Source organism: Coffea arabica, chromosome 2c (genome assembly GCF_036785885.1).
Source record: "Coffea arabica cultivar ET-39 chromosome 2c, Coffea Arabica ET-39 HiFi, whole genome shotgun sequence".
NCBI lineage: Eukaryota > Viridiplantae > Streptophyta > Magnoliopsida > Gentianales > Rubiaceae > Coffea > Coffea arabica.
The window spans coordinates 11,097,087-11,120,466 of record NC_092312.1 but is presented as its reverse complement, the minus strand read 5'-3'; the positions used below and the strand labels follow the sequence as shown (position 1 = coordinate 11,120,466).

The window sequence follows — 23,380 nt, the reverse complement described above, 5'->3', positions numbered from 1 at the left end:
CGTCCGTCTAAACTAAAAAATTGCAATCCAAACAGTTTGATAAAGATTTTGACACTAAACTAGAGTACCTATAGGTGCAAAGATGGATCCCCTATTGATGGAGAGCTCCATTCATGGAACCTTTCAACGTGAGAAACAGTCAAGATTCAATGCACCAACGAGGCTGCGATTGCCACTTCTTTGGGTTAACTCCACTGCAACTTGGAAAGATAAAGATCAGATTTAGACAGAAAGCAATCATGGCCCCCTTATATATTATAGTATTAAGTAGCAATGTTTAAAAGGATGATAATGAGATATGATTGATTGATGCCCACCTTTTTTAACTAATGACACCAATTACAAAGAACACGTGATCCTTATGCAAACATTGGCACATTGCGTTCTGAGCAAGATACCTTCTGCTTTTTCCTTGGGTTCCCATCAAGATAATCTTTTGCTTAGTAGATCTCATAAAATTAGATAATCTTGTTCTTGTTTTTTTCTTTTTTTCTTTTTTTATATAATTTGAAATTATATATTTATAATTTATAATTTGAAATTAGAAAACTTTTGTGCCACTCACAAGAATCATGGTTTCGAAATCTCAAATTGCTATGATTAACTGGATAAATTAAAGCCACACTAATATATATTGAGTTTTTATAAAAAAATATATTGTAATAATACGGAGTATATGAAGTAAAAAGATAGTTATTGAAAGAATTTTTCTGCGGAAATTTATGTGAAGTTCAATCGGTAACCGATCCATCCATATGGGGGGTGGCTATATTGCTGTTCCTATTTCCATCATTTGACACTTTTGGCAGTTCTGAATGAGCAAGTTCACAAAAATGTTAAAATCGTCCTATTACACAACAAGTAATAAACTTTTGAGTCTGTACAGAAGCAATAATGGTACCAACCAACAAAACCAAACAAATGGCCTGGCCAAATAATTTCGTATATTCTATTTGGGTTTGCTGAATGTGAACAGAACACCACTTCCTGGGCTTTCGTGTTCAAAGTAAAGGAGAAAGTGAAAGAAAAAAAGATATGTGAACATTAGAAGGTCAAATTCGTCAAACAATTTTCAGAGTCCCTTTCTTTTCTTAGCTTGCTCAGAGTCGTGGAGTGCAAAAGTAGGAGCGCAATAATTGTCGCATTTCGTGGCATTATGGTATGGTAATTATCGCCAAACTTAAGGGCAATTGGCAACCCGGAGGTCTTTAAATGCCCACTACTTATCCACTTCACTCGTGCATTTCTCAAGCAAGCAACAAACACACCAAGAAAGAAACTAGAAAAACTCTTAGCGAAGCTTTACTCAAAGCCAAGAGAAGCTTCTAGCATCAAGAAATCTCCAAGATGGCAGGAGGAGTAAGAAGAGAGATGATCAACGGCAGAAGTATTTCAAGGGGGCATGGCGTTTATGGGCGTCAAATACCAAAGAGAGGTCAAGTGAAGGTGGCTATAGTCTTGGGTTTGGCTCATTCTTTATCATCCATCTTCTCTTTCGGTGCTCGTTCTCAATCTTGCCGAAGGACCCCTTTGTGATGATTTCAAGAAAATAGCTTGGCATGGCAACTGAGAGAGATTTGTGTGTGTGAGAGAGAGAGAGAGAGGGGAGTAAAGTTTTTGCGGGTTTGTGAAGAGAGTTGTGCGTTATGGATCCGAGAGGAGCATTCATTTGTTTGCTCCACTGAATCCGGCCACCTCTTTGTAAATTTTTGTATGTTAATGAATTGTTCTTTCCGATCCTATTCCAATTGGTGCGCTTTCCCCTTTACTAACTTCAACATGATGCCCCTCGGTGATATAATTTGAGTTGGGACACCTGAGCTCTAACCAATCAATAATATATACCAACTGCGTGATTCTTCCGAATGTTTGCAATCATCTAAAAATTTTTAGCGGTAGAAGCTAGAAAAATGTCAATTATTCTCCAATTCTGCGGAAAAGAGATCAAAAGGACACCGCACACATGCTCCAAAGTCACAAACATAAAGGGCAGGCTGGGCTTTTCAATGTCTCGCCGTTTGTCCCAGCTCAGATGGTCCTTGGGGAGATGGGAATAGTTGAAGTCAATGGTCAAATTTGGCAGATGATTATAACTGACTTCTAGCAATTTGTCAATTGAAACGTGCACTGGTCAATCTCGACGTAGACTATGACCGTCCAGTGTGGCTGCTCAGGGTAACTGCCATTGCAAGGCTAAATTTAATTTTGGATGGAATCTAATTGGCGAAGTGCATGGGAGAAAATTTGTTGTGAAACCGGAGACTTGTGTAAATTGTGAAAGGATTAGACAAATACTACTAGGAACGAATCAAACACAGGAGAGAATCATTTAGGTTTGGAGTCGTATTGGAGTGGTTATTTGATGAGAAGGGGAGTGGTTATTACTTAGTAGTAGTAATGGCTGGTACGTCTGGAGTCGTATTGGAGCTTCAACAGAAATATTCCATGATGTACCTAAAAACCCACCCAAAAAAAAAAAAAAAAAGAAGGAGAAGAAGAAGAAGAAGAAGAAGAAGAAGAAGAAGAAAGAGACAGAAAGACTAGGGTGCAAATTGTTAAATAATTTGGGTGCTTGATACCGTAAATTTAACCATTTCCAGCCCATATCTCAAAATTTTCCACCCTGATTGGCTGCTTTAACATGATATAACCATGGTAAATAATTGATAGTAGTAGTCTAAAGTTAGCTAAAACTTAAAAGGTGCCTGCGGTTAAAAAAAAAAAGACCTGACTGCTATTTCGACATAAAATGATTTTACTAGGTTCATCCTATTCTTGAATTGTCTCTGCCAAAGACTAATGTGGTAGCCCAGTTCACAGCCACGTAAAACCTGTTCCTCCAACTCACCACACGAGTGAGATAAGCCGAGCGCCACATTAGCCAGCTCAAAAAGCCTGCCATGGATATGCCCTTCTCATCCTGTCATATTGAGTATGGATCAACACCGAATCAAGTGAGTCATTTGGGAATTGAGACAGGGATGCTTGGCGGAAAATACACAAACATCATCTAATAGATAATGCCAATTAAGGTGACTGCAGATGTAATTCGAGGCAAGACAGCTTTATTAGACAGCAAATATGTGAAGCTTGCAGAAAATGATATGCACGAAAAGATAACCAAAAAAAAAAAAAAAAGGAAAATAAAAAAGAAAGGAGGGTTGCCCGGTTATCCTAACTGTGATAATGCAGCCGCCACAAGTTATCCCTGGAGTCGGCTACAGAGCTTCGGACATGTGATGCACAAAGAAATACAAGAAAAGAGAGGGTTGTACTTCAAAGCAAAAGACATTTAAATCCTTTTAACTCCTCATTTCCAGAAAGAAGGCTAGCACCTAGTAACTTCTTTGATAAATTATTGCAGGGACCAACTAATTGATCTGTTTTTGCAAATGTGTGATTGATAAGGTTGGATAAATTAATAAAGATTCTAGATAGCGTGCATGCTCTGTGGGTATGAAGATTGCTTCTTTCAAATGAATTTAAGCAAGTGAAGCTCTAACAATGATCAGTACCTTGGACTGGCGAAGATCAACCAATGCCTTGTACCGACCTACAGATGCCATGCTTCCAAGATGCTTGTAGACAAAGGGCTCCCCCAAAGGAATGTCTTTCATGGATAGTGCCTTGCCACCATTTTTAGTGCCGATTTTATTGAACAACTCAACTAGATGCTTCCCTTGCCTTTCTGCTACCTGATTAAGGCATTTTACAGGTGAAAAAGAACTTGAGACTTCTTCACATACTGAAAATATCTCTAGTACAAACAGCGACAGATACCAATCGGTAATCAGGTGGAAACACGCTGTCAATATCATGCAGCCGATTGAAAAAACTTCATAACATTTTGAAAATATACGACCGATGCACATGGTAAAAGTTTTACTGGGAAAAGTCATATACGTTACGCTGGACCAAGCAAGTGATGGAAATTTGAACGCATGTACCCAAACTTGGATACTAATTCCAATCTTCCCTAGTTTGACTTGTCAATCGTACGTTGCTAGCAAATCAAATGTCGCTCCTAAACAATGAAAAAGAAGCCATTTCTTCGTCTCTTCCTGCTTTGAAGCAAAACAAACTCTTGTCCTAAAATTTGAATTTCCCCCTTTACTGCTGAATTCTAAGATTTAAGCCAAAGTATACTGTGCATTATGCACAGAATGGACTCATGTTTCAAACTATTATATCATCATCATTACTAACATTACTACAGTTATTGCCAGCAAATGCATACTACTATTCTGACCATAGTCGAAAGCACAGCCTCAACCTGTTCTTAATGTTTGTAGCATTTAGTTGGTCAAACATCATAGCACGTCTCCACTTAGTCCATCATAATTAACTGATCTCAGATAATCTACTGAAAGATAAGATTTCCACCTTGGAGCTAAGTTGTTGCCGTGGCAATAATCAAGCTCAATGTTGTACGTAGGAGAGAAGAAAAAGGGGAGCATCTAAGTACCATTCAGAACTGAAGGGTTAAAGGACAAGAAGCCAAAAATAAATAACCAAAAAAGGTAAAGTGAAAGCAGTTGCAGACAGAAATTAATCACTACCACTACCAAGAACAAGCAATAGGTTTACGTGCTGAACCTGCGCTAGTGCTGGAAGTACTTGCCTCCCTGTTTGTTCAAGGAAACCAGCACAATCTCCAAGTGCAAACACATCATCAACAGAAGGAACTCGCAGCCATTCATCAATACCAATTCTGCAAGTGCAAGAGGTTGTATCATAAGGTCCATCATTACTCGAGAAAAAGAATGAAGGACCAAAAAGTTGATGCAGTAAACATGCAGAAATTGTACCTTCCACCCTGAGACTTGGTCAGATCTAGTGACTTTACAAACTCAGACGGACCAACTCCTGTAGACCAGACAAGGAGACCATATGGAACATCACTTCCGTCACTGAGGACTATTTTCTTAGGGTGCACCTCTCTTACAACACCTCTTACAAGGCGAACACCACACTGTTCAAGTTTTGGAAGTTGTTAATATTACGAAGCCACCAAAAAAGCCGAGATCTTTCAGGAAAAGGAAACAAAAGCTACCTTGGTCAAGTGCTTTGTGGCATACTGTCGTAATCCAACATCAAATGATGACAAGATCTCATTCGCCTGTATAGAAAGAAATGACAAAGTTTGTAGTTCATGCTGAGGCCATCCACTGACATCTAGTTTATTCAGACTGCCAGAGAAATTTATACCTCAATGAGAGTAACACGAATGTAGTTTTTCACATGAGCATATCGCTGGCGTACATCTCTCATTATAAAATCACTCAATTCACCACTAAACTCCACCCCAGTAGGACCTCCCCCAATAACAACGCAATGTAAGAGGCGCTCCTTTTCTTCTTCAGTAATGCCTGTGAGCATGCATCGGGGTGGTGAGTAATTTCTATCCTCATGGTGAGATCATATCCAGGTTATTAATATACAACAACCCTTAGGTCATAGATCAAATAACTTATGCCTACACAACTAAGATCATGTACAATTTCTTTTCTTCATTAACTGTGTAATCAGTCTGTTTAAGCTGCTCACGAGCAACTACCGTGAAGATCTACAGTAATCAGCCAAAGAATGAGAAAATCAACCCTGAAACTCAACACTTGTCATCTATGCACTCCATTAAGCATAAGAATTATGATATATTAGCCCCCCCCCCCTTCTTCTCTCTCTCTCTGTTTTTTTTTTTTTTTGGTTTGCTGCTAAGCTTAAGAGACAAACTTTGTAGTACATTTCAATTACTCAGGACTAATCATAAGACCAAGGTTCATGTGGATATTACACTAAAAATGCACCTCTATACTTTGAATTATTGATGTCATGTAAAAAGCTAGCCCCCTTTCCTTTACTATTACAAATAGTTTAAAACCACAAAGTTTTTGAAAATGATGAAAGGCACTGGAAATACTGGTTATCGGACGCCTAATAACTATATTCTATATTAAGCCAGAAGACTTGAAAAGAACAAAATGGACCAAATACCAGAAATGTCAAGCTATCTGTACTTTTCACTTCCCATGATCAAATAAAACATAAATTTGGCATCCGTATATGGGTGTCATCTTAACTTTGTCTTCCTCTTGTAGGAGAGCGGTGAAGGGAATAATCACCTGGGTTTTGAGAGAGCATGAGGTTCAATAGAAGTTTCTTCCTTATTTCTTGTGCATGATTCACTTCTCGAAGAAAAAAAGCATGTTCCTTAACTCCCTTAATGCCAAAGGTTAAGGGCTCAGCTCCAGAAGCAATGACAAGTTTGTCATATGCTACTTTAAACTGGTAGGGCTCGTGATGCAGTGCACCATTTTCAACGGACTGACAATACACCTGATAGACAAATCAACATAAACACATTAAGAAGGTTTCTCCATGTAGTAATTCAATAGCGTCGAAATGAATATACAGAGTGTATACGCAGGTAGTTCAAAATACAATGCCATTCGAATCCTCTTATTAGCATTTTGTGAAGAAACTTCTTCTGGTCTTAGAACAGATTTTCAGTTCTTGTTTGCAAATTGCAAAGTGAAGGTTTGATTCCTCCCAAGCAACTTGTGAGTGCAAAAGAATTCCTGTATTTGGTTGCCATATTGATACTTTATCAGGTTGCTTTGGTGATATAGTATTCTATACGAGACTGAAATGTTCATAAAAAAGAAAGGAACAATGCAGCGCAGGAAAATTAATTTACCTCATGCTTTTCTGTGTCAATGCCAGTGCAGGAAGCCAGGAAGAAATAAGAATTAGGATCCTTTGCTAGTGCTTTCTGAATCTGACTGACAGGCTCAGCAACTGAACGGAATTCCAGAGTACCAACACAGGTTGATGCAAGTAAAGGAGTGAAAACCATGTGATTCCTCGGTGATATGCAAACAACATCATATATCTTGGTATCAAGCCCCTTAAGGAATCTACACGCTGCCCAGCCAGAGCCAAGAACAACCACTCTAGGTTTTTCGCCTGGCTTTGTGGCTTCCAGAGTGGGATACCTGGTGCTTTCATACTCTGAATCATACCCTTCCATGACGCTTTGTGCATGAGCGAAATGATATTGAGGGGTCATCCTCATTCCTCTGATCCACATACAAGAGTAATCTACCTTCTCGGTGTTTGAGAGGTACGAGAAATTGCCTCCTCCTCTGACATTTCGCATGTAAGTTGAAGGGCTCTCTTGCACTGATCCCCTTTCAAATGGTACATTCCTCTCATCGGCATAACTGCAAATGGCACTTCCAGATCGTCTCAACCCACTCCTTGAAAACCTTGCTAGTGCCATTTCAGAGTACCAGTCAAAGGAGCTGATACCCCTTGGGTTCTTCTCGCACTAAAAGCAAATTAAGCAGCAATTATCGCCCTCAAATTTCAAATTAAGTCAATGATCCCACAAGGCAATCTTTTATAGTAATAGCAAGCACATAGTCAGTTCCTTTCAAACGGAAGAACAGTACAGGCCAAGCATTAAGGCATTTAGAGTTCCAGAAAAATGGGCAAGTCTAGATGATTAAAGCGAGACCACGTTGGTTTCTAAGACCAAGATGACGAAAATACAAAATTCGCCAGCGAGTTTTTAATTGGTTGATGGCAGATTCAAAGAAAAATATACTTCGTAATATGCTATAGAAGGGAACAGATCTGAAACGGCTGTAATTGCTCCTATATTACCAAGAGTACGTAATATTTATTTGTAGCTGATTGATAGTGAAATCTCAGTCTGATTCGCATACTTAATATCTACCCCTGTAGCTGTGCCAGTGTGCCTTACGAAGAAAGTAAGAAGAAGGTGCAGTTTCTTTACCTGCAATCGACTTGAAACTTAAGCCGAATATCGTTGATGCTACTATTTACCTCTACCTGGTAAATGATTATTAGCTGCGAAGAAAATCACGCCAAAAATAAAAAAGAAAAAAAGTTAGAATCGTCCATGTGACCGTTCATTTATGAATTAGGCACCAAATCGAATTTCACAATGCAACGGCGAATTTCATGATCAGCTAAAACCTCTCTTAAACCACGAAATACGATTCGATACTCAGAAAATGCTGCACCAAAATTCTGTAAGTAGGATTATGACGAACATAAGTTTGAATCAAGAAAAATAGAACAACAAAGCAATCTGCGGAAGGCATGCATTTCTTTAAAATCGCTCTAAAAACTTATTACTCCAAAATCCCGAAAATAAAAAATTCAGGAAGAAAGAAAGAAATTGCAACGGCACATAATCGTATATATACAAGAACAATGATACACGCGATATACGTAGGATTATACGCATGTGTGTTGTGTTGGTTACACTTTCGCAGTGACGTGCATTACCGATAGTTGAAGCAGCGTTTGAAGAAGAATGGTGGCGGCGGCGGCAGCAAGGCTGAGGCAAGCCACTTGGTACACGATCTCAGGAGCGGCAACGTTTCAGACTGAAAATTAAAAAGGTTGCTTGATATTTTATTGCAATGGTTTTTAAATATTGCAGATTTTGAGCCTTGAGGAACAAGAAAAGAAAGTTTTGGTCTCTCCCCTCTCTCACTCTGCTAAATTAAAAATTGTCAGCCTGCACGAAATTTCAGACTGAAATCAGACGAGTAGAAAACGTGGCATGTGTTTAAATACTGGTTGGGGCGGGGGGCGGGGGGCGGGGGTTCTCGTATACCCCCGCCCCGCCCCCCGCAAAACAAAAAAAAAATATAAAAATATATATAATTATATATAACATATAAGTTAATTAGTTATAAACTTATGATAATGATATTATTAGTTAGATATACTATATAATGTATATTAGTTTATGTAATATAATTGATATAATCAATTATATGAATAATTCTACATGTCTACTAATAGAATTTATTAATTAGTTATATTAAATTTACTAATATATTTATACTAAATTTCTAATTACACTTAATAGAATAACACTTTTTTCTAAAAAAAAAAGCACAAACACAATAATGAATTAGTGATTGCATTTGTACTAAAAGTGAAAACTTGACTATTTTAGTTATATTTATTTCATCATATTGGATTGTATTAAAATAACTTTTGTTTGATTGTTTTTATGAGTTTCAATTGTAAAATTACAATAAATAATAATTTGGTGATGTGTTGATATTTTAGTACTTGATTATTTATTAAAATTTAATTATAATAAAATTATATAATAAAATTTTATTAACCCCGCGGGGGCACCCGCGGGGAAGCGGGGCGGGGCGGGGCGGGGCGGGGGGAGCAGGAGGCGGGGGACGGGGCGGGGGACGGGGGGAACTAATAGGCAACGGGGCGGGGGACGGGGGAGGGGTCCCCCGCCCCAACCCCGCCCCGTTGCCATCCCTAGACACGACGAGCCAAAGAGCGGGGAAAAAAGGAGCGGAAGGAATGTTGCCTCGCTGTCTGATTGTATATTAACATGTGCTCGTTAGGTTCTCGTCGCTGGAGTACTTGTTTCCTGGTCTGAAATCTCAAGTCATTTTCAACAGCATTAATTAATATTAGTCGGCAGCGTTACATTATTGATCTTGTGTCGAGCTTCTAAAATTGGGTCCAAACAAATTGATCTCTAAAGAAATATCTCCATTTTATATACTGATTGGGCTAATGGATGACCTTCCGCAACATCTAATGACCCAAACTGTCCCCAAATGTTAGGAAAAGGCCTATTCCTATCAGTTTGGCCCAAACGAATTAATCTCTCAAGAATTTCCAGCGTGGCAGATATCCAATTTCATGGCAGTTCTGAATTAAAAGTAATAAAAATTTTTTTTCTTTTCTTCAACAAGGTGATTCAGTAAAATTGTGATCGTTTTCATCTGAAAGGTAAAAGGGATTAAGGGAATTTGCAATCCCTTTTGCCTATGGTGAAAAAACAGTTTTTTCTTCTAATTAATCATTGTTTGTCCAAAATGTATCTGGTTGTTTGTCAGAAGTGCTTAAGCATCCTTTTTTATCTTCCGATTAGACTTGTCAAACTAGTAGCAGGGCGTAAAAGAATGTACAAGGAGAATCAATATATGGTGTCAACTGCATGTTTCTTTTATTGCGGGATTGATTGTTTTTTATTTTTAGATGCACGTAGGAGGAGAATGATAAACAAGGGATTTCAAAATTTGGATAAAATTCTCCTGGGACGTCTATCCATCGCACAGGATTTGTCTAGTGCGTCTTATCCTTCCATGTGATTGACGAACTATTGCACGGGACAGAATTTACCCAATACGCACTCTCGGATAACGGTTGCGATTCCCTTGTCAAAAAAAAAAAAAAAAAATCTGGACAAAAGAATAGGTAAAGACTTGGAAGGTACAGATTTCATGATGATGGCTTCTAATTAGTTTCTTGATTTTGTCTTTATACTAGTTACAGAAAAATGGCGAAGCGTTTGTGCTTGTGCATAGTCACATGAAAAGCTTTCTTTAAATTTGGAAGTTAGGTTATAAGTTTGTTTGATAAGAAGCCGTGTAGATTAGGCAAGAAAAATAGATAGAGGATTTGAAGCCACATATCAGGCGGCATTTTTAGATGCCATAGACCGGGAAAATGTCCAAGAAATTAGAAATTTTCAACATATCCTCTGTTTAATAATCTAATTCAGCATTTAGGCTTGATGAATTCAGATTTTAATAAGTTCAGACCTGTTTGATAACAATAAATTGAACATGTAAATTCATTAAGTTGCACGGAATTTTTTAGACAAAATTTATTTCCTAAAATAAGGGATAAGCTATGTCCTTAACATGATATACACTCCAATGTATCAGATTTAGTATTTAACAATTTAATAACTTAATGGATTCAAACTTCTCGATTTCATATTTCAGTTTATCAAATGCATCCAAAGTAAATGTTTATCTCAATTTTGAATAGGAACTTAATTATGTAGAGCTAAATGTAATTTAAATCTCCTCATCTATGAGATCAAATGAAAAGGAGAGAAAGGGAGATTTGAAAATTTTCGACATAGTAAATGTTTATCTCAATTTTGAACAGGAACTTTATTCTGTAAAGTATCTTCCAAGATTACATCTAGCTTTTCATAATTTAAGGTCATGAACGAATTGTTGTTCATTGCCGATGCTTTCAGACAACGTTATTGTTTGTCCTATCTAAATTTCGCCAGTTATAAGCGAGCACAAATATTAACTGATCAGTTTCATGTTCTGATGACTACGGATTCTACGAAGGCAGGCTGTGCAGATGCGTCTTTGGTCAAATTAAATCTAGCAGTTGGTTCAAAATGGAACCAACACAATCAAGTTGCTGCAAGGAAATCATCTTGAGAACGGCCAAAAGCTCGATTGAGGAACATGGCCAATCGAACTCCACCCTGAGCTATTCGTTTCATCACCAGGGGCAGTCTGGAGTTGAAGTAATCGTCTGTAATCAAAGAAGCCAAAGCATTATTATTCTTTTGGCTTAACAAGCAATAACAACAGATGAAATGGAACTTTAGTTTTGGATTATTGGAGGATCAAATTATTTGTAATACCAGAGAGAGTCTCTCCAGCCTCAACTCCCTTGTAACCCCATTTGCAAGCAATATTGATACTTTCTGCTGCATACCTGTGTTTGTGAGGAAAAACATCCGTCAACAATTAAAGCCTACGTCTAAATTTTGGCACCAGAGAGTAGAAGCAGAGTGCCTTCTTCTCACTAGATCAATTTCTTGGCTTGCCTAAAAGAGATTCAGGGAGAAAGCTCACTTGGTTACACAGGTATGGAGATCACTGCAGTCCCTCCAGGAGTCAAGATCGTCAGACCAGATTCCCTGTTCCATGAAGCAATCTATAAATTTAGTTAATGGAAAAAGTGGCCCTAAAGACTATGAATGTAACAGGCAAGAAAAGCCATGCTCAATATGTTAACCAAGCTCCCAAATTATGTGTTACAAGTAGGATACAATCCAGTTTATTTAGATACTTACATCTGTAAAGTTACTTTCTATGTCTTGCTCAAGGAGGTCGACTTCCTTCCCGTAGTAATCTGCAGCAGCCGTAAGAATAATCTCTCTGTCCCAGACCTATATGCATAGATGTGAATAATACGTGACAGTTATCTCCCAAATTTGTGATTTCATGACAGGTTAGATCGATGTCAATACTCACATGGTGCAGATTGGATTTGTGCCTAAACCAGCGCAAATTTATGGTGTTTCCTCCTTCATCACTTGTAAAGCCTACATGCATTGGCTGAGAGAGTAAAATGAAACAGAAGCAACAAATTGCGTTAGATATTCACAACTATCAAATACAGTGGCAACATGAACACTAAACTAATTGAACAAGAGAGAGAGAAAATTTTCGATCAGACGCCGTACCTGATGTATATCTCCCATAAAGTGTGAAAGAAACAACAAGGCCTCTGTCATATTATCTGTGATCATTGAAAGACAAATATTCAGAGCGTGCAGGTTATAGCATCCCACAAGGGGTAGAATTGCTTAAGATTTGGCTTGGAATCTTACGTCGTCGATCAGAAGATCCATGGCGGTAATGTGAAAGCTGAGTAGTGAAATTCTGGATGGCACCAGCAACACACATATCCTCAACTCCATGTTGATCATGACAGTCCCCTTTTAGGCCAAATCATGGTTACAATGTAAGTGATGTTACTTTGGTCATTCAATTTCAAAAAGTACCATAAAATTATGCTTACTTTCATAATCAAAGTTGCAGGCATTATCAGGGGTGTCAATGAAGTGCAGTGGGCTCGTCCACCTATACTTGTGCCAGTGCCTCACTTGATCAGGCCATACACACAGGGCTGACAAGTCCCCGTTAACATAGTCGGGCAACAACATTTTGACCGCATGGGCTGCATCAGGTTCCAGGAGATCCTGTTCTCAGAGGAGATAAATGTTAGAGTCGAAATTATTTTCACTATGTTTATCTAATTATTTCTCGTATAATACGATTAACCAATGAAAATAAATGATCCTACACATAATTCCTACTCATTCATCTGCTTTCCATCTAAAGGGCTTGGAGCTTCAAATTCTACTTTACCTGTGCAATTTGGCATGTCATGATATGGCCCTCTTTGCTCCATGCTCGAACACCAGGATTTGGATTGAAAGGATTAGAAAGAAAGAAAATGACCAGTACTGAAGGCAATGTCGACAAGATTTTGGAAGTTGTCATTTTGACGGATGTTCAGCTTGTTTTGTGAAATCGAAAGCAGAAAGAAAGACCAACCAAGACAACTTAGTTCTATATATAATTCCATGTGATCAGCTCCTTCCTGTCAAATTATATTTTACTAATTAAGGGACTTGTCATTGAGTGCAAGAAAAACCTTTACAATATTCTAATGAGAATTGCATGTTGATTTTCATTAGAAGCAAGATGAGCATATTCCAGGCATCTCAAACATCAAGAAGAACGCGAAAGGAACCCTGGTCTGATTGGCTTTATGAAAAAGTTGACTTCAAAAGGAATCATGGTTGTTAATTAGGTAGTTGATCACTTCTTGACGTGGGGGAAACTGATATCATTAGGGAGGGTGCAGCCCCTGGTCCCCTTTCGATGTTCTTTACTCAATTAGTTTGCAGTTGTTGGGTGCGAGGCAGAAATTCAGCCAAGAAATGCAGCCACATTTCGACCAGATTGATTATTTAACACGCTGACTTGCAGGCTATTTGAAATAATCAGAGAAGTTGCTGTTGATAGAATGGCAATATTCTAAGAATTGATCAACCAGAAGAAACCACATTGTCTGCAATTTCCCATAATCCTGTCTCTGATTGTGTAGATCATGACGCATAGGAGATGTGAACCGGACAAAATAATGACTTTTCTCAATGAGAGCACGTCCTTTTCTTAATCCTTCGACCATATAAACAATCCAGTAAAATTTGTCAAGCGCACATGCTTCTTCTAATAATTCAGTAAATAGTTCGTAGAAGTTTGAATCGGCTAAACAAGTTGAGAATTACTATTAAAAAGTGCGTCGGATGACATTCCAACTGCTCTCAAGGATAACCTCTGAGGTTGCTAACCCACAGGGATAGAGACAGTGTACAGTATATGATCAATAACATGATAAACTGCTTGCAAAACTAAGCCATTTGCAGAAATGACATAATTCTTGTGAAACTTCTTCATTTTCACCCAGAATTGAAGGGCTACGAAAACCAGTTCTGCACCAATGAAGCCATCGTTGAAGTTTGCAGAAGCATATCTGCAAGTAATTGATTTGCATACTTCTAAAAAAAGTACTCCCTCCGTCCCATTTTGATAGTTCTGTTTCTTTTTTCACACAGTTTAAGAAAAAGTAGTTAACTTTGTTGGAAAAGTAAATTTAGATTGCTATTTTCCTAAAATACCCTCACATTAAATATTGTATAACTTTATGGGAAGTTGAATTGATGGTAAAAAAAGAATCAACTCTCATTAAATATGGTAGGTTTATAGTAACAACTACTTACATTGAATAAGGGTATTTTAGAAAAATTAAAATACAACTACATTCTTCAATTGGAAAGGGGACTATAATTTGGGACAGATGAAAAAGGAATACAGGACTATCAGAGTGGGACGGAGGGAGTATATCGTTGTGATGTAATAATCTGAAAGCATCTTTTGATGCCATGGAAGAATTAGGAACCATAATTTTGTGATTAGCTTTTGCATTTAACTATATAATACCTCCAAACTAGTCAATGAGGACAAAGCAGATGAGTGCTAAGGAGCATTCGGACTAATCTGTTTGACAAAATCACTGGCTCAAGATTTTTTTGGTAGAACTTGAACATCAATAATAATCTTTACATATCAGCATGTAAAAAGTAAATTTGAAGTTTTTTTTTTTTTTTGATCTATTGAGTAAATAAAATTCTATTAGAGGTGGCAACTTGTCCCAAGTCCCAATGGGTTACCCATGCCCATGGGGACTTTGGGCGGGATGGGTATTGAATTTTGATATTGGGTTTAAAATGGGATAAATCCCAATTGTACCCATTAATTGATGGGAATACTTGGGAAATACTTGGGTACCCATTGGGCTCGAATAACAAGGGTTCTGTTTGGTTTAGCTATTTTTGGGGGGTATTTTTGAAATATTTTATTATAGCAGTGTATATGAAAAATTTTTACTATAAATTTTTTTGAAATATTTGATATACTAATATGGATGGGATGTTTTTTGAGTTATTGTATATTACTGTAACATTGTATTTGAAAAACTTATTTTTTGAAAAAATAGCCAATCCAAACGGAGTCTTAGATTCAAAAATTATCTTTAACAATTTTTATAGTCATACTAGATAATATAATCTAGTAGTTTTCCTAGTCATTATCCATAAGAATTTTCAACATTTCAGTCAATTTAGACCTGTCATCTTTGGACAATGATGAGGATAAATATTCAACACCTTAAGTACCTTGGCCATCTTGATATATGTTGGAATATGACTGTATATCCATTTTTTCCTTTATTTGTTAATCCAATTTTTGATGGGAATCCTGAGTATAAAGCACTTGCATGTTTATTTAATAAAACTAAAAAAATATTAATAAATAAAAAATATTAAAATTATACAAAAAATAAAAATGAATTAAAGGAAAAAAAAATATATGTAGAAAATAGATTTGGGTATTGGGCGGGATCAATCTAAACCCATCCCAAAGTGATCCCGCCCAAGTTAGTCCCAAAACACATATGGGTAAGATTGGTCCCAAACCCATATGACTCGGCTCCATCACAAACCCAAGCAAATCCCACCCATTCCGTCCATTTTGCCACCTCTAAATTCTATATTCAAGCTTGGAAACAAAATATCTATACCCAAAATCTATCCTAAAATGGAAACATAAATGATAATAAGGGAGTTTGGCAAACAAGTGTGCTCGAAAGACACTTGTAATGAGATGAGAGGACCTGGAGTTAATTTTTTGGCAAAAGTGTTCAAATTTACAGAAAAAGTGGTCAAATTCAAAGGTATAATATTTCTGTGTGTAATTATGTAATATAAGTTGGACGTGAAGTACATGTATTGACAGAATGCCCCATGATAACATACCATAGCACATTATTTAAAAGGTTTTCATTGTTTTACGGAAAGATTAAGAGCCCCCCGAGATTTTTAGTTGAATAATAAAAATCTTAATTCGAAGAAGAAAACAATAATGCAAATGCGAACAGGCTCAAAACCTAAGACGGAAATTGAACAATTCCCCTTTCTACAAATACGGAGGAAATCCATAAGGTGATTTAATGATGCAAAAGTACAAAAATCCAAGGGTAAATAAGATTAAATAGAAAGAGTACATAAATTTAAGGGAGGGTAATAATTATTAGAACTAATCTTTCCTACACTAACTAACAGTGTATACACCGTCAGTCTTGAATGAATGACAACTACATAAAATTTGCATTTAAAATCCAACTTTCGCACATATGTCATACATCCAATGGTGATAATATAAACACTGTCAGTGTATATAAGATTTACTCATAATTATTAATATATATATATATATAATAGATGAGGTGAATGTTAGTTACATTAACAGGTACCCATAGGCATCCATTAGAAAAACCCTATCAACATAACGAAGTTTTGTACTAACATACAATAGGTAAGGAAGCTTGGTTTACTTGAGTTGCAGATTTGAATTTTACATAACGGGGCTACTATTCCCCAACTGCTGAACCATTATGTTCTACCCATATCCTAACATTTTCTTTCACTCTTTCGCAATTGGTAGATTTGAAGAGAAGATACGATTGAGAACAGCAGCCAAGCGGATGCCACTCTGAGCCAGTCTCTTCTCCACAACAGGCAACCGAGAAATAAAGTAATCATCTATAAGACCAATAGCAAACAAAATTAGATATGGAAGACAATTTGAAGAAGAACATGATTAGGGCACTGATCAAGCATCCTAATCCTCACAAATATATACTTTAAAAATCCCAAGGACAGAGAGAGGAGCAGTTTGAATTTAACTTACTGCTAGTTGCTGATGCAATTAATCAACAGATGAAACAATGCATGTTAGAATTTTTTATGCTATTAAGTGACTTGGATAGATAAAAAAAAAAAAAAAAAAAGAACTAATGCCAAAATTCATATATCATATAGGATTCGTTTAATCTAATCGAACTAAAAACATTTCTTTAAAACGCTACTTCAGAAGAAATAATCCAGCTTCACAGGAGAAAGTTCCTGGAAAAAGCCTTCTAGAGGTAGTTTCTTACTTTGTCTGCGCCTTCCTCGTTAAAAAAGGCAAAAGGCTTCACTGATCGCTAAAAAGAAATAGATGTATGCATCCAAATGGATTCACTTTGAAATAAAGGGAAAGGAGTACCACCTCCTAGAGTGCTTCCTGGTGTAGCATTTCTGTAGGCAAACTTGCATGCGAGATTTACACTTTCAGAAGCATACCTGAAACACAGTGCTACTACAATTTAGATCACTAGGGAGTTATAATGGTATAGCTAATAAAACATTTATCATCTAAACTCAGCTATGCAGAAGATGAGCTTTGTAATGCAAAATGTTAGACCTCAACTTTAACCACTAGAGTCCCCAAGCTCAAGCAGATATGCATTACCTGACAGCATCTTTACCAGCTTAATCCATGTTCAAAAGCCATACTTAATATGACCTCCTTAAATTTTATTGCCATATGGAAACAGAACAGCCATGGGAACACTAATTTGGTGCCAAATGACATGCAAGTTTGGGAAGCACATAAAATGGAATCAAGCATCGCAATATAATTGGACATTTATAAATATAAAAACATGCATCTTGAGCATGACAAACACAAAAACTGATAGGAGTGACTGAAAGAAGTGCTCACGGATCTGGACAAACTGTGCCATTGCAATTCTCCCACGATGAGATATCCTCATTCTGTTACAGGTTAAGAAAAAAGATAAACAGATAGTAATGTGTATAGATTGTGACAGAAAACAGTCCAGGCAGTGTTTTGCAATCAAGAAATGCTTACTTCCCCACACCGCACAAATTAGTTCCTTGCAAATTTAATCAAACAGATACACTATGTTACAATAAAGACCATGATGTGGACAGGATTTCAAAACAGGAGAAGAATATGGGACAATGAGACGGTAACATTATTATGTCAGGATTAGCTCTCCATTCCAAGGTGAGCTTCTGTGTAAGAATATCATGAAAAGATTTCATTTGTCATTATTTAAGACAATCTGGTTTTGCTCCTACAATGAATGAGCACAATTATCCACATATTCAGCAAGGACTATAGAAGAGAATACCAACTGAAATGTCAATGTTTTTTTCTACTTCAATTTCTGTAGCACATGACTGTCTGTAATAATGGACTATGCATGATGTAGTCCCTCTGAATTTCAATAGCCTTGTCATAGTGCATGAAACTACTCAAGCAGTGAAGGTAGAAAAGGACAAAGAGAACATACTGTGATATTTTGTTGAATTGCTTGTATCATAGTCGTAAGATCGGAGTTATAATAGGTCTTTAAAGCAGATTCAATGATCATAGTATCCCATACCTGAAAGCAGGGGAGGCAACATAAAGCAAGTAGGCATTAATCAACAACTAATTCTAATATTTTTAAAAGGAACAGTGTTTTGTGGGCATCTTCCTAGACTAGTCACATGTCAAAAGTGGCAAATGATTAATTTCATCAGAATGAATTCTGCACTTTACCACAGTAGCTACCTTGTATATTTTTCCAGCAATATTCATGAAGTTCCAAACCAGACGTTGGTAGAGCCACATTTGATTTATGATTTGCTCATGGTGCTCGTGATAAAAAAATGACAATCAAAGAAGAATTGAATGAGACTTTAGTCCAAATAGTTTTGGTTAAGGACCTACATGGTGCAAATTTGTCTTTCTCCGGTACCAGCGAACAGTTATTGTGTTTCCACCTTCATCTCCAATAAATCCCACATGGAGAGGCTGCCATGCATGTTAAATTTATCAGACAAAGCTTAATTGATTGTGATTCTATTTTATTTGTGCAACCTGTGAAATAAAATCGAACTGTAAAAAGAAAATCATGCTCAATACTTTGCAGAATCACTTATTTACACAATCTAAAAGAGAATAACATGGTATAGCTTTAGATGCAGACTACTAACATATTCCTGTGACTATTGGAAATCAAAATCCCTATGTCAAATTGATCAGAAAGATATTATTCTTGCGCCCTTTGATCCCTAACTAAAAGGGCTTCAAAATTACTTCCATCCACCTCACGAGGCCTATTATTCCAAAGATGATAAAATACAACAATAAAGCTTGCTTGTTGCAAAGATGCAGCATAGCAACGCGACTGCAACTTTGCAGTCACGTATTTATTAGCAGTATATAGCCCATGAATGGACTGTAGCTCAATTCCGCCCATCTCCTGAAAATTGGCATCAGTCTACGGAACAAGAGATAACTTCCAAATATGGACCTCCAATTTTTGCAGTACAATTAAAGTGCCTATACAACGAAAAACCACAAACAAGGTACTTCTCACTACCACATATTCTCTCACTATTGGGGAGACACTGACAGAGGCCCAGCATGGTATTACTAAAAAGTAATTGGTTATGAGTACCCTTTGAAATATTAGCACCCTTGAGATAGCAGTTGTAAGCAATTTACATATATGAGAACCATGCCAAATACATTATGATATACAGTACTTGTTTAAGGCCAAAGCCTTCCCAGACTACAATACAAGAAGCAGTTGATCAAAATTTTCCGAGAGTGGTAGAAGATTAAGCTAACCTGGTGGACATCACCAATGAAATGTGACAAAAACATGAGCGCCTCTGTCAAGTTGTCTGTTATAGGGAGAATATTAACTTAGATTCTTTATAAAAAATCATGCCATAAACATGTTAGAAGTGTAGACTTACATTTAATTTCAGAATCTGGAACATCTAAACTGGATGTTAGTTGATTAGTGTAGTTGTATATTGCACCAGTGACACACATGTCTTTATGACCAGCAGAATCATGGCAGTCTCCTTCAAAAAGTAGAAAGGGAGTCAGCCTTGTTGTCTACAGGTAAGGTAATGAAAGTTAGAGGCACAATTCCTACAAGAAGTAAATTTGTATTATACACATAATGGAAAAAAGAGATTTTGGTTCTCAAGGAGTTGTCACATTCAATTGAATAACAAGAATTGCTAAATAAACATGAATAGCGATGATATGCAGAAATCCAAACATGTTGATGAAGTTATACATCAAGGGAATGTGAATATTTGTTTCACAATGTTTTACACGTAGCAAGAAGGAATGCGCCGCAATGTTTCATCATTGGCAAAACCAAGCCAGAAACCTCAAGAAGAATGCATGGTCAAGTGCCAATTTCCAGAAATACTAGCAACTAGTAACAGATTTCATGCTTTAAGAGTATGGGACGTCCTCTATCTGTCGGCAGCTGAAAATAGGCTTACAGGATTTGAACTTTATTAAAGGTCAGAGCCTTAGTACTGAAAGTATAATAGCATACTCCCAGTAGTAAGCTCTCACCAATTAGTTCACCTTGCATGTTCAAAGTACTATGTCAGGCAAACATCCTCCTCCTACAGACATAAAAGCATCACAGAATTGGCAGGCAACAATAGAAAAATAGATAAATGATTACTATTGCTAGCAGAGACAGATTGAAACTATGGCAATTACCAAGCAATTGCAGTTATCACATCCAAGAACTAGAAGTAGGGGGGCATTGGTGCATTATCTTAGTTTTGTAGTTTCATGCCAAATAGAACAATACAGTATAGACTAAGGGAAAACAAGCAGACACTGTAACTTACTGCAGTACTGGTAGTTACACCTAAAGTCAGGCGTGTCAACGTAATGCAAAGGCCTGCTCCAGTGATAATGCCACCTAATCTCATCCGCCCAGAAGCAAATAGCGGAAAGTTCTCCTTCTGCATAATCTGGAAGCAATTGTTTCACCCCTACCAGAGCATCTTCTGAAAGATATCCCTGATGCATATAAAGCATTTCCTATCAAAGTGCTGAGGGGAGGTTACCTAAGATATACTATCAGTTATTCTTATCACTAATATGACCATCATCGACATCATATCTGGGCACAACCAGAGTACTTCTATGTACCATCCTCAAATCCCTCTACTTAATCAAGAATCAACACAAGTACCAGTCTGCCCAGGCAAAAAGAAAAGCACCTTTTATCTACAGTAAACCCTTTGTTTTTGGCATTGTATATTGCTAGCTGGAATCAGAGAATTTTTTGGTCAATGAAAATATAACCAGAGTACTTCTTACAATGACTTGATATGAAATCAGTTAATCCTAGACTTCAACTCTAACAAGAGTAAGTTTAACTCACTTTAACCAGCTTTAACCAGCTTGATAACCAGATTAACAATTTGCTTGATTCAATTAGTAAGCAAGTCACATAAAAGTATCAAGAATTGATTTACTTGGGGAAAACACAGAAACATCAAAAGCCCATTTAAGCTTCACATAATACTGAAGTGGGACTAGAATTAGAACTCCAACAGCATTTCTGCTAAGCCTTAACTTAAAACAAACATAAAATTTTACCAAGAATCAGGCAATGAATTGGTTGTAAAGACTGAATTTTTAATTTCTCAGAGAGATTATAAAGAAAGAATGAATGACAGATAATTTACCTGGGCAATTTCACAGATAACATGATGGCCGTCTTTTCCCCAACCAAAAGTTCCTGGAACTAATAATGATAAAAGAAGAAGGGATAATACGCTTCCAATCCACCATGACTTCAGACTGATCATGTCTTAATGATGCGTAAAAACAAAGGACAGTGGAAGTAATCAGAAAAGCAAAAGTAACAAATATGAGAAAGCTCAGTTGAAGCAGTTTTTTTTTTTATATATATTTTTGGGAGTATTATTCTTGTTTAGTTCACTTCATTGATGAAGAAGAGGACACCAGAGGAGTAAGAAAAATAACTGAGCAGTTGAAAAAGCTAAACAATGATGGTAATGTATTGATTTTCTTGCCATGGAGGGAATAGATAAAGTTAGGCGACGTGGCTGACGGGATTTACACACATTTCTTACTAAGATGAAAAATATTTTGATACTAGAGGTACCTCGGCTGTGAAACGCACAGCCAGGCCCTCTAGAACATTAGCGTGCCAGGTCCTCTGGAACATTAGTTAAATATATAATAACAAATATTTTAATACATAATGAATAGAAATATAGGAAAAAAATTAAATATAAAAATAATTAAAATTTACTGTGAAAAGAAATTTCATATATAAAGTTAACCCCAATTTATTGTGATTTGGAAAAAGAATTTTTAACCAATATTATGTGTACGTAATGATACCAAAAAAGAAAAGAAAGCAAATTCATTATGAGTGTATTATCGGTTTAATAGCAGCATAGTTTTAGTTGTAATTAAATAAAGAGTAGTCATAATGTTTCTAACATATTAATAATTAGAAAAAATACAGAAAGTCACAAAAACTTGTCACTATCTTCAACATCAATAAAAAAAAAATACAAACTTGCATATTTTTCTTTCTTTTTGGAGAGTTAATCTATCCATTTAAATCATGTCTAATAGTATTACAAATAGATGAAAACATTATCTAACCAAATAGTTATAGAATACATATAGCAAGTTTAAATAAAAACATGAATTGCCATATTTGTAAATCTACATATGCAAATTCAAATCCAACAATTTGTTTGATTGCAAATATGTCTTCTTAATCAAAATAGAATTTTCTAATAATATTTTGTAGAGTGACACTCTAAGCTAAAAGCCTCAATACTAACTTCCCACCAAATGCATTCCTTTGAAAACTGCAATTGTTTTAGCTAGTCAAATCGACAACATATTATTAACTTCTTTAGCCAAATAGTAATGATATGTCCAATTCTATGTCTAACAATCATCTCAAACTCTAATTACATTATCTATCATTATGGGCAATAGAAAAGGATAAGAGTACAAAGTCATATAAAACCAGTTTAAGTAGAAGATTCTGAAATCTAATTTTGCACTTCTTTTATTCCCAAGCTATCATTTGCTAAAATTAAAACCATGAAAATAAACTACCTATTATGGATACAAGCTAGTCATTCAAAATGTTGAATGAAGAGATATAAAATATTATCTTCACATTCTAAATTGCTAGCCCCAACAATTATTTTACCCGTCATCCACCTTATCCAGTTTATAAGTATTTTTCACAATTAATAAACTTCATATAAATTAAAATATAATTACCTATCCATAAATTAAGAGATTCTGGTTAATTTTTAATATGCATTATTTTTTTCTTCCTGATCCTTGTTTACCTTGGATTTTCATTTATTAGATTTTTTTCTCCTCTACTGTAGTACTATCACCCTATTATCAAATAACAATTTTAATAAATAAAAAATTAGAATTAGAAT

The 23,380-nt window shown here is 36.3% G+C and overlaps 3 protein-coding genes across 3 annotated transcripts; all 3 read right to left on the bottom strand.

Moving 5' to 3' along the window:
* Nucleotides 1–2,520: 2,520 nt before the first annotated feature.
* Nucleotides 2,521–8,579, bottom strand: LOC113725940 (internal alternative NAD(P)H-ubiquinone oxidoreductase A1, mitochondrial-like). The gene is made up of 10 exons (XM_072074323.1): nt 8,320–8,579; nt 7,802–7,875; nt 6,698–7,330; nt 6,123–6,336; nt 5,209–5,369; nt 5,054–5,119; nt 4,809–4,972; nt 4,597–4,711; nt 3,516–3,695; nt 2,521–2,920 (listed from the first exon to the last, which is right to left on the bottom strand). Exons 3-10 carry the CDS (start codon nt 7,280–7,282, stop codon nt 2,765–2,767), a joined length of 1,641 nt encoding a protein of 546 aa, XP_071930424.1. The 5' UTR covers nt 7,283–7,330; nt 7,802–7,875; nt 8,320–8,579; the 3' UTR covers nt 2,521–2,764.
* A 2,422-nt stretch (nt 8,580–11,001) lies between these two features.
* Nucleotides 11,002–13,207, bottom strand: LOC113721931 (endonuclease 1-like). Its single transcript, XM_027245597.2, has 9 exons — nt 12,999–13,207; nt 12,649–12,829; nt 12,458–12,565; nt 12,311–12,366; nt 12,099–12,182; nt 11,918–12,013; nt 11,697–11,761; nt 11,483–11,556; nt 11,002–11,370 (listed from the first exon to the last, which is right to left on the bottom strand). The coding sequence occupies exons 1-9, from the start codon at nt 13,131–13,133 to the stop codon at nt 11,246–11,248; spliced, it is 924 nt and encodes a 307-aa protein (XP_027101398.1). The 5' UTR covers nt 13,134–13,207; the 3' UTR covers nt 11,002–11,245.
* A 3,232-nt stretch (nt 13,208–16,439) lies between these two features.
* LOC113725938 (endonuclease 4) lies at nt 16,440–21,922 on the bottom strand. Its single transcript, XM_027249390.2, has 9 exons — nt 21,617–21,922; nt 20,768–20,942; nt 19,859–19,969; nt 19,728–19,783; nt 18,822–18,905; nt 18,400–18,492; nt 17,802–17,854; nt 17,307–17,380; nt 16,440–16,798 (listed from the first exon to the last, which is right to left on the bottom strand). Exons 1-9 carry the CDS (start codon nt 21,737–21,739, stop codon nt 16,680–16,682), a joined length of 888 nt encoding a protein of 295 aa, XP_027105191.1. The 5' UTR covers nt 21,740–21,922; the 3' UTR covers nt 16,440–16,679.
* Nucleotides 21,923–23,380: the final 1,458 nt, after the last annotated feature.